Source organism: Larimichthys crocea, chromosome XII (genome assembly GCF_000972845.2).
Source record: "Larimichthys crocea isolate SSNF chromosome XII, L_crocea_2.0, whole genome shotgun sequence".
NCBI lineage: Eukaryota > Metazoa > Chordata > Actinopteri > Sciaenidae > Larimichthys > Larimichthys crocea.
The window spans coordinates 24,606,787-24,617,462 of record NC_040022.1 but is presented as its reverse complement, the minus strand read 5'-3'; the positions used below and the strand labels follow the sequence as shown (position 1 = coordinate 24,617,462).

The 10,676-nt window shown below is 41.3% G+C and overlaps 1 protein-coding gene across 1 annotated transcript; it reads left to right on the top strand.

Annotated features, from left to right (window-relative positions):
- The first annotated feature begins 1,456 nt into the window (after window positions 1-1,456).
- notum1a (notum, palmitoleoyl-protein carboxylesterase a) lies at window positions 1,457-8,617 on the top strand. Its single transcript, XM_010730043.3, has 11 exons — window positions 1,457-2,064; window positions 4,867-4,919; window positions 5,045-5,140; window positions 5,497-5,557; window positions 5,639-5,697; window positions 5,799-5,901; window positions 6,004-6,195; window positions 6,297-6,394; window positions 6,551-6,698; window positions 6,796-6,843; window positions 6,933-8,617. Exons 1-11 carry the CDS (start codon window positions 1,736-1,738, stop codon window positions 7,234-7,236), a joined length of 1,491 nt encoding a protein of 496 aa, XP_010728345.1. The 5' UTR covers window positions 1,457-1,735; the 3' UTR covers window positions 7,237-8,617.
- Window positions 8,618-10,676: the final 2,059 nt, after the last annotated feature.

The following is a 10,676-nucleotide window of genomic DNA, read 5'->3' as shown; positions in this document are numbered from 1 at the left end:
TGCTGGAGGCTGTTTTTCCTGAGAGGATGTGAGTGCAGTTTTACAGTTATGATGTTGTTGTGTTCAGGGTATCAGTGAGCATCTTTCTGGCCGAGTGACAGATAATAGGTTTTCTCTCAAGACACAAAATTTCTATAGGAAGCCATTTTTAACCATTTAACACTTAATGAAAAAATGACCAAACTAATCTTGAATTGATGATAAGTGAAATAAATGAGCGACAAGGTGTCAAAATGTTCCTGGACCATGAAGGTGTTCTTTAGTAGTTCACACAAAGACTCCATCTGATAGAAACACGGCTCTCACTATGAGCTTTCCTCAATTTAACTGCCAAAGCTGATATTGTAATAATAAGACGATCAATAATTTGTGCTTTTCAGCAGGCACTGCTGTAGGAATCACAACAAGCCGAGAGAAATCCCCTTGAGTTAGTGGTTTGTTGCTTTTCATATAAACAGTTACAGGTAGACTGTTATAAGTTAGTGATGCAAAGGTGTACGTTTGTAGTAGTGTGCCAGCCGTGTCCCTAAAATTAAACTGATTTAGAAACTGATTTACAAAGTCAGTCTGTTTCCCGTAGTAAGAGTGAGCTCAACCGAAGACAAAAAAACACACCAAAACACCACCATGAAGTGTTACCTTGATGATTAATCACTTTGGGTCTGCAGGCTACACTTGAACTTAAACGTGTCCTTAAAATGAGAGGTTGTTCGAGGGAAGCCTACCTCGACCGTAACGAGGCATTCCTGTGTTAAAAAGCTGGCGTCCCATCAGGATGCTCTGCTCGACTTAAAATATACAGTAGACCAGGAAAGTTTGGAAGAGGCTGAAGAGGGAGGGAGGAGGCGAGACGAGGGGGGAGAAAGAGTGATGGTTGCTTTGATCTTCGGAGGCCCCAGTCTGGATTTAAAAAAAAAGAAAAAAAAAGAAAAGAAAGAAAAAACAAGTGTCCAAGTCCCCTTTTCTTAAACGTTAAAAAACATGGGCAACTCAACCGGACTGGAAGTGATTCTTAAACAGAGGTACGTGTGTTATTTTGGTGTAGTGGAGAATGATAATCAATAATATTAATAATGATGATAATAATAATAAATAATTTATCTCCTCCTGGCCAATAGCTCTGCTCGAGTTTTGATTACGTTTTGTTTTTTTCTCACTTGATTTTCAGGCAAGTGTGTAACAAGATGCATATTCTCACTTCATAAATTTGTGGTGGAATGGGAAATGGGCATTTCAAGGCCAATAAAAGCCACCACATCAAATAAAACTTCGCGGATCAAAAGAACCAACGCATGGACATTTTTTTCCTCTATAAATTAAAAAAGGGGGGTAGTCTGCCACGCTTGATCATGCCCCGAGTCCTGCCCCGCTCCTGCGATTGGCTGGATGGACACACAAGGGGGGAAAGTTTGAATAAAATACAAGAGCATGGCACGAGTGTTGTCGTTCAGGCTTGTGCGATTGGTCCAGCAGCGCTTGAGTTGTACTAGATAGATTGGCAAGCAGTCACTTTGAAAGTTTTTAAAATATCTCCAAAGACTTCAGCGGACGAGTGTGCTTTATCTAAAAGGACTTTTGATTTAGTTCATATCTCATTTATGCGTTTTGGGGAGCGGATGACAAGTGTTGCGGCGTCTTTTAAATCGTGCGTTTCTGTCTCAGCTCCATCGGTAAAATTTGCGTTTCCCCCACGATACGTTGCGTTTGGAGGAAGGACATCTAAAGCGGGGATAAGATGAGAGCGACCAGAATGGTTTCATCAGTGCTGGTGCTGGTGCTGATGCAGTCCGGAGCGCTTTGCGCACGGAGGTTCCGGGGTGGCCGCAACCCACAACCACGACGCTCACCACCTCCTCCCACATACCGGGCGGACCGGGGTGACACCACGGAGAGCTTCCCTCTGGATTTCACCGCGGTGGAGGAGAACATGGATAACTTCATGACACAAGTGAAGAACCTTGCCCAGTCCCTCTATCCGTGCTCGGCGCAGAAGCTCGACTACGACATGAAGCTGAACTTTTTGGAGAATACATCAGTCACCTGCAACGACGGCAGTCCCGCAGGGTATGTACCAACTGAGAATACACATGTACAGTGCGGGTAAAACAGGATCCCCGACAGGTCAGAGCAGGGTCAGCTGTGCAGCAGTGCACCTTGGAGGTGGTAGGAATTGTTATTGTGCTTCAGCAGGGCGCAGCCCGTCCTGCTGGTCATCCTGCTACCCGACGTAACCCACATGTGTCCGGCCTGAGGACAGCAGAGCTCGTCTCAGCAGAGACACACATTCACACAACACATTCATTATTCAGGCTGGTTTATTGCATATTATTGTATATGTCAACATTGGTTTACGATCCCTAAATATGTAAATACTGAAAATAAAATAAAAAAAACCTACAAATAAATACAGAAAACAGAAGTTAGGGACATGTCTGAGACATAATAAGCTTCAGTCCGGATAAGATAGCCAGCTGCTTTGCGTCAGCGGAGCGTGAAATTTGCGGATAGCCACATGGTCCATGCTTCATTTCCTTTGCTTCAAATTAGAATGCAGGATTTGTTCTGCAGAAAGTTTAGACTTAAGTTTTCAGACCCTCGCCCATCTCTCCCTGATGATTGCACACAGTGCGCATTATGTTCATGTTATGTTGTGATTTTACAGCCGTTCAGCAGTGTGTTTTTTTTTATCTACTTGGCTACTGGAAAACGTTTACAATTTGCTGTCAGTCGCGCCTACTTTATACTTTGTTTCCTGTGAAATGACTTTTAGTCTGTGGTCCATGCAGTAAACACTGGATCACTACATTTCTTTGCAATGATATCCACTGCTGACATTGTTGTTAAGCAGCAATCCATGTGGCAGGAAGAGAGCCTGACGATTTCTCTACTAAAGCGGGATAAGCCATGGCACTAAAAGCATATTAATATCAGGCTGCCTCTCCTATTGTATAACACATAAACATTGTATAGACTCCAGACACTTGACTGTGCAGTGTCAGATTGTGTACCGAGGTCTTATTAAAATAATACTGATAACTGAGTTATGGCAGGTGGGGATGAATCAAATAAAATGCATCTGTTAAAGGTGTCATTTTTCATATTTATACATGATTATCTTTAAAACCCACAGGCTAAGGATCAGTGGATTTCACATATCCTGCAACACAAGAATAAAGTTTTCAAATATCATACCAACTGTGACACAATGAAAGAACAATATTTAAATAATTTGCCACATTATTGAGTCATCATCATGCGGTGTAGTCATAATTATTTGCAGTTTCCAGTATTATGTAAAAGCTTTACTCTTAATGTTGATCGTGCCATATCAGGAGGCTTTGAGAACTCATGTGGGACCAGTTCAATGATGGGCAGACTTGACTGAAATGGGTTTTGCTATACGTGTCTCTTTATGGATTTTCTATCCGGTTTAATTCCTGTTAAACCCCAAAGTTGTAGACCGAGCTGTCTGTTAGAGCGGTAAAGCTCTTTAGAGACACAGCATGAGGATGGGAGCAGGCGGACAGTTACTGGCAGATGGCCGTTTCATTCACCACTGTGGCTGTTGTCAGCAGAGATGCTAATCCATCAGCTAACAGTATTTTCCAGAGAGGTGTTACAGAAAACGATGCAGCGAGAAAAGTCATTCACTATAGACAGAGAGGTGGAAATACGTGATTCATCTCCTGGAGTTGCACTTGTTAGGGTGCCTTTCACTTGGCTTACTCAGCTTGCCAAGCCCGCCTTCACTTTGTTGTTTAGAAGCAGTAAGTAGAGTTTGCTGTATTCAGCCTACATTATTGACTATGGCTCGCAATAATAGAACGAGGCATTAACCGCAGCCAAAGTGTGATTCAACGTCTGAGCAAACAGCTCAGAGATTCAGCCAAGTCTGTTTTCTTTAAACTCACCGAAATGTTGTTGGCAATATTTTGAGTTTAGTCATTGGTAAAGTTGGGTGGATACTGATTGAATTTTAAAAAACAAACAAACTGGGAAAAAAAAAAAACATCTCTCAGCATCACAGGAGCACATTTGGAGCACTTTGCTTCTGTGGTGAAAGCTACTTTACACAGCAGATTTCTTTTATTTGCCTCATGTGTGACTGCTTTTCTGCTATTAAATAAAAAACTGGATGATGATGTATCAGACATGAGTGTCCCGAAGCATGAGAGAATCATGATAACATTGCCCTCTTCTGGGCTGCGAACTTACAGCACACATCTCTTATATCTTCTTCTTTAATGTGAAAGAAGTGCTGTGCGTTGACATCCACACGGGCCAAACACTGCTGTGTTTTTTCGCCATTCCTCTTATCATATCCTTCCTATCAACACAAGCATCAATTTGATTCATGTTGTGTGTGAGGACACTTCAAAGAAATGATGAGTTCACACTATGATGCCACGCTAAACATGACAAATACATCTACTGGCATCAGAGACAAGACGATGTGTATCTCCTGTTTGATCACTACATCTGTTACCATACACACAACCTCATTGTCCTGCCCTGTGCGCACTCACTCAATTTATGTTGGTGGAATTTCATTTCTGTCACCTTTTAAAGATAGGTATCAACAAAGTAACAGGACATCCTTGTGTAATTCAAAGTGATGATGTCGTATGTGTTTATATTTCATGCTTGGATACCATCACGGATGGTAGAAACAGCGAGGGTATTGCTTTTCCGTGTTTATCTCATCTTTCTGAAGAAAGAACACCATATCAAAACTGTGGAATGTGGTTGTATCTCTGTTGTTTACATATGTTATTATGCAGGCAGTGTAAAATAAACTTTTAGTGTCATACTCACATATTTTTAACATTTGCATGACTTTTTTTCATATTCTTTGGTCTCTTGTAGGTACTACCTGAAAGAATCTCGAGGTAGCAGACGGTGGTTGATATTCTTAGAGGGTTAGTATTACTTTAACTAAATTCAATATGTTTTACTTTCATGCCTGAATGAAAAATGTATGAATAATTGTAGACAGTTTGTATGACAAACAATCCATGCTGTTGTTGTTTTGTTTTATGTCCAGGCGGCTGGTACTGCTTCAACAAGGAGAACTGTGACAGCCGATATGAAACCATGAGGAGATTGATGAGCTCATCCAAGTGGCCCCAAACTAAAACAGGTTAGCCTCAGCTAGTCTTTATAGTTCGCTACGTACCCATCACTGTTACTCCACCTGCAGCAAATCCCGATCCTCTAACACGGTGATAAAAATACCCAGATCCAGCTGTAATGTCCCAGTAATTTAAAGGATCGGATGTATCTGTGCTCATCTGCAGTGTTATTGCAACCAACACCCCGTCATAATGTAGCTGCGGTGTAAGGTTACCTGGCGCCCACTGCTGTAGGAACAGAGACGCCTCCCTCTCTCATTGCAGTGTAATAACTGTAATCCATGTGGTAATGATGATGAGGAAGAAGAGGATGTGTCTGGGAGTGCCAGGATGGCTAATGATACATGTTGATCTGTCTCTGCAGGCACGGGGATCCTGTCTCCGCTGCCTGAGGAAAACCCTCATTGGTGGAATGCCAACATGGTGTAAGTTGACTCATATTTGCGTGTTCATTGAAGCTCGATTTAATCATAGCTCGCAGCTTTAACTTTATGTTGGTTGTGCAGGTTCATCCCATACTGCTCGAGCGACGTGTGGAGTGGCGCTACAGCCAAAACAGAGCAGAGTAAGTCATGACTGAATCATCAAAACAAACATACAATAACACGTCATGCCCTGGAAGCAAAGTATTATCTTACAGTTCCGCTCTCTTTGTGTTGTGTGCAGGTGGCTATGCCTTCATGGGCTCGCTGATAATTCAGGAGGTTGTGAAGGACCTGCTGAGCAAAGGCCTAGACAATGCCAAAGTTCTCCTATTAGCAGGAAGCAGGTGTGTGAACATTTGTGATTTAAAATCTTCATATTCAAATCTACATTTCTTTCATATTCCTGTATAGGTACTAATAAGGATATGTCATATTTCTGTGTGCAGTGCGGGTGGTACTGGGGTCCTTTTGAATGTGGACCGTGTGGCAGAGCTGCTGGAGGGACTGGGTCACACCGGGATACAAGTACGAGGCCTGTCCGATTCTGGCTGGTTCCTGGACAACAAGCAGTACCACTGCACGGACTGTGTGGACGCTGTCAGCTGTGCCCCCACTGAGACTATCAAGAGAGGCATCAAGTACGGGAGCCGGAAAATATCTATGGACTTGTGGTATTTCAGTAAGGTGACAAGATCATCAGGTTGCTAATATCTATCTTTCTCGCCTGCCCCATCATCAGGTACTGGGGAGGAGTAGTGCCAGAGAAGTGCAGGCAAACCCATGAAGGAGAGGAGTGGAACTGTTTCTTTGGATATAGAGTCTTCCCATCAATAAAAAGTAAGTTTGGGGTCTCATTCCATACTAGGTAAAATGTGCATACTGTACATCCTGATGTTAGTGTGCTTCATCAAAACATCTGCGTGGTACGTGGTGTGACCAAATATGTATATATAGAGCATATATCATAATTTCCGTCTTGCATTCTCTGTGCAGGCCCCGTGTTTGTTGTGCAGTGGCTGTTTGATGAGGCCCAGTTGACAGTGGATAACATCCAGCTAACAGGACAGCCTGTGCAGGAAGGCCAGTGGCGCTACATTCAAAACCTGGGCATTGAGCTGAGAAACACACTCAAAGATGTCCCGTAAGGAGAAATCTCTGCATTACAGGAAGATCATTTAAGTAGGATTATTGCATGGATTCAATGACTTACGTTTTTTTTTTTTTTTTCCTATTTCCAGAGCCATGTTTGCTCCAGCATGCCTGTCACATGAAGTTATCACCAGAAAGTGAGTACATCCGATATAGCCAGTATATCGTTACCAGAAGACATGAAATGTTGTGTGAGCTAACAGCGCCCTCTTGTGTTGTGTTTTAGTTACTGGATTGACGTGCAGGTTAAAGGCACTTCCTTGCCCCGTGCACTGCACTGCTGGGACCGCAGCCTCCACGACAACAGGAACAACAAGGCTCCACCTAAAGGCTGCCCTGTACATCTGATCGACAGCTGCCCATGGCCACACTGCAACCCCACTTGCCCCACCATCCGAGACCAGTTCACAGGACAAGAGATGAATGTCATTCAGTTCCTCATGCACATGGGCTTTGATGTGCAGAAGATGGCCCAGCAGCAGGGCATGGACCCCAGCAAGCTACTGGGCATGCTCAGCAGTGGCAGCTAAAAGGACACATCTGCACACAGTATCTCCAAGCTACACCCAAGCAGGGCTGGCTGGTCTCTGGCCAGTCTCCCATGCCTGATACCTCCAACTAACCCATCCACCTTCACAACCCATTCTACCTTTAGTCTGACCTCTTGTTTACTTTATTCCAAGCCTCAAACACAGGGGCTTAGATTTGTCCCACAGTCCATTTCCTCACAACTGGTGACAAATACAGGAGCTACATGCCACCACGACAAGGCACAACTCTCTGCTACTCTTCTTTTAAATTATCTTTTGCTTTGTAAAAGAAAAAAATATCACGAATGTAATCCAGTTTTAAGGATGCTCATTGATGTTTTGTTTTTTATTATTTTCATCCTTGCATATAGATTATTTAGTCATTGTTAAAGAACAAAGCCACAATGACATAAGGATGCTGTCTTTGTTGTTTGTAGCCAGTATAGAGTATATAAGGGTATAATTTTGTTCAAACTGTTTCGTAGTTGGGTTCAAACAACATCTCACCACACACTAAAAAAACCTACATCAATGCAGAGACAGGGACATAATAAGGTGAGAAAAGCACTGGATCAGGAAGTAAACTTTCTATTTATCTCTAAAGCAATGGCAAAAACAACAGAGAGAGAGAGACAACTGACACCGATACTCCTCTAATCAATTTGTGGTTTAAGACCAGGTTGGATTAACTTTACACAGTCGCGCTACTGAAACTAAACAAACATTAGATGTTTACTTTGCTAATGAAAGGAAAGAAGTCAAAGAGAACAAGATACACACTTTATATTATTGTTGTGTTTATCATGGGTTCAGAGAAAATATCCCTGTAGCGGTAACTCAGATGTAGCTGACAGTGACGTATTTTCAGTTTGGACAGATGGGAAGATAGTCGTTTCCTGAAGCTGATTGTACTGCTAAAGTAAACCTGGAAAGACTTTGAGGTCAATCAGGACCTATACATACACCACAGTGCCATTACATCTAGTCTATACCTCTTTCTCACAGGCCACATCATCACAAGAGGATTGTTCAAGCCCGGACAAAAGGTACAAATTCATGTTAAACCACCTCAGTAGTTCAGCAATCCTCAGATCAATGCAATGAACATTTAAAGGGAGACAAATATCGTGTATTGTATATTTTTTTGAGTATTTGTATAGGTTCTTTCAAGTGTTCACTATTGTAACTCCCTTCTTATATTTCATAATAGAGATCACTTTTTAATATAATGACAATGTTGTATGTAATGATGTCTTTATAAATGATGTTTTTAAAGGACCTCTATTTCACATCACACCAGAGAAGGAAAGGTATTGCTAATTGTAATTTTATTCTGTAACATATTTTTTAAACAGAAAAAAAACTCAAGCTACATTGGTAATTTACATATTTATTTTGTTATGTAAATCATATTTATAAGTGCTATTTTCACAGAGAAGTGATTCTTTGTAAATTGTAAATACATTGCTGTTTTTTCTCTTTGTGTTGACTGCATGTCTTTGTATCAGACCTAAAAGAAAAGACACATTACATATACTACATAATTTGCTGTACAGTCTTGTTGTTGTTTATTATTATTATTATTATTATTATTATTAATTATTATTATTATTATGGGTTATTAATAGCAATAGTAAAATAGATATAATAATATTTGCACAATTCACATTCCTGTTTTACACTCACAGCACAAAAAGCTTTAGCGGCAGGTAAGGTTACCATTTCCCTCAGGCTGCCAACAATGGTTTGTCACTATTTTGACACTTACTGGCTTACTGTACACACACTGACAGGCTCTTGTTCAATCTCAAGAAATCTGGACAGTCTCCTAAAACAGAAAAATAAAATGACCCATAACTAACAGGAAATGGTGAACCTGATGATGTGATGAGGGTCGTTTTCTGGATTGGAAGAATTAAGTGGGAAAATGCAACAATGTGTGGCCAAAACTTTAGGTTTTAATCATTTATAATTCTTGATAAAATCATTGAAGGAAAGAAGAAAAATGTCATTATAACATAATTCCAAACTTTTGAACAGTAACGTTTCTCAAGGGCCTCGGGCCCTACATAAAACTACCGCAACTGCCTCACCGTTAGTTTTGTCCACTAAATACTCTCCTCTGTCAGAAAAACATTATACTTTCAGGAATTTCAGCTTAGCGCTTCCCTTGATCACATACAAACATTTTCGCAATCTGAAAGACAGATTTGTTCAAGCTGACTTTAGAAAACCATTCAATCCTGTTTCCTGGCTGTCTACTCAACCTATGGGCACTTCTACTGTGGCCACTGTGTACAATGTTGCAACATTAAATACTTCTATATATAGATATGTAAAAAAATAAAATAAAAATGACAACCATTAAGATACACAGTGCCTGTCTACAGCAGCCCAATTGAAGTAATCTAATTAGCAAGAGTAATCAGGAATGATCTTGGATGTTTCCACTGAAATACAAAGCTAGAAACATTTAATTTATTTCTGTTTTCTTTTGTTTGTTTTCACTATTGCACTCACAAAAGTTCATTGCATGGGACTGAACAAAAACATAACATTGTATGTAGTGTTCAAAAACCTTTAAGGCAGCAAAGTACAATTTGATACCACAAACAACTTCAAAAACTATTTTAGATGGTGGTTTTCTGTAAGAATCACCTTGCACACTGTAAATAAATAAATCAGAGCATACTAATATCACAGGTTAAAGTATTTTTAGTAACTACTAATCCATTCCCACTTCCCTCTGACATGCATCACTTGGATCTGTCATCACTGATGCATAATTATCGTTCTGGACCTGTATGTAATTTCTGTCTCTAATGGGAGTCTTAGCCTCCCTCCCTGTCATTACACTGCATATAAATGCCAGTTTCTTTCTGGAGGAGCTCTGACTCAGCCTCTCTGGGTGCTCCCTAGAAATACGACTCCCATGCTGCCTGCCACATGTAGCCTCCCACCCCTCTGTGGAATATAGACCCCCTATTTATAGAGCTGGCGAGGCCTGTAACCCTGGGCTCGGCACAAACTTTCATTTAAACAGCCACCCTTGGCAATCCACTGAGTGCACACTGACACACACGGGACGTACAGGAGGGAGAGGGTGTGTATTTGTGTGAGCAGGAAAGGGTGGGAGACCAAATCCAAGAGGCAACAGGAGACAGAAACAGCAAGACAAAGAGCAAGAGACGGAGCCAACAGTTTAAATGATTTTGTCGGGACTTAAGGGCCTACTGTGAAGAAACAACAAGGGCAGAGTAGTGGAACTTGACTGACAGGACAACAAACTAGTCCACCTGTTCACAAGGAGGGATATTACTGGAAGATTGATCTCTGGATGTGACTTGTAGAGGACCTTACTTCACTTTGAACTTTCGATACACTGGACAACTTGGTGATTGAAGAGAACAAGCAAGGGAAAAACCAAGATTTCAGAGGAC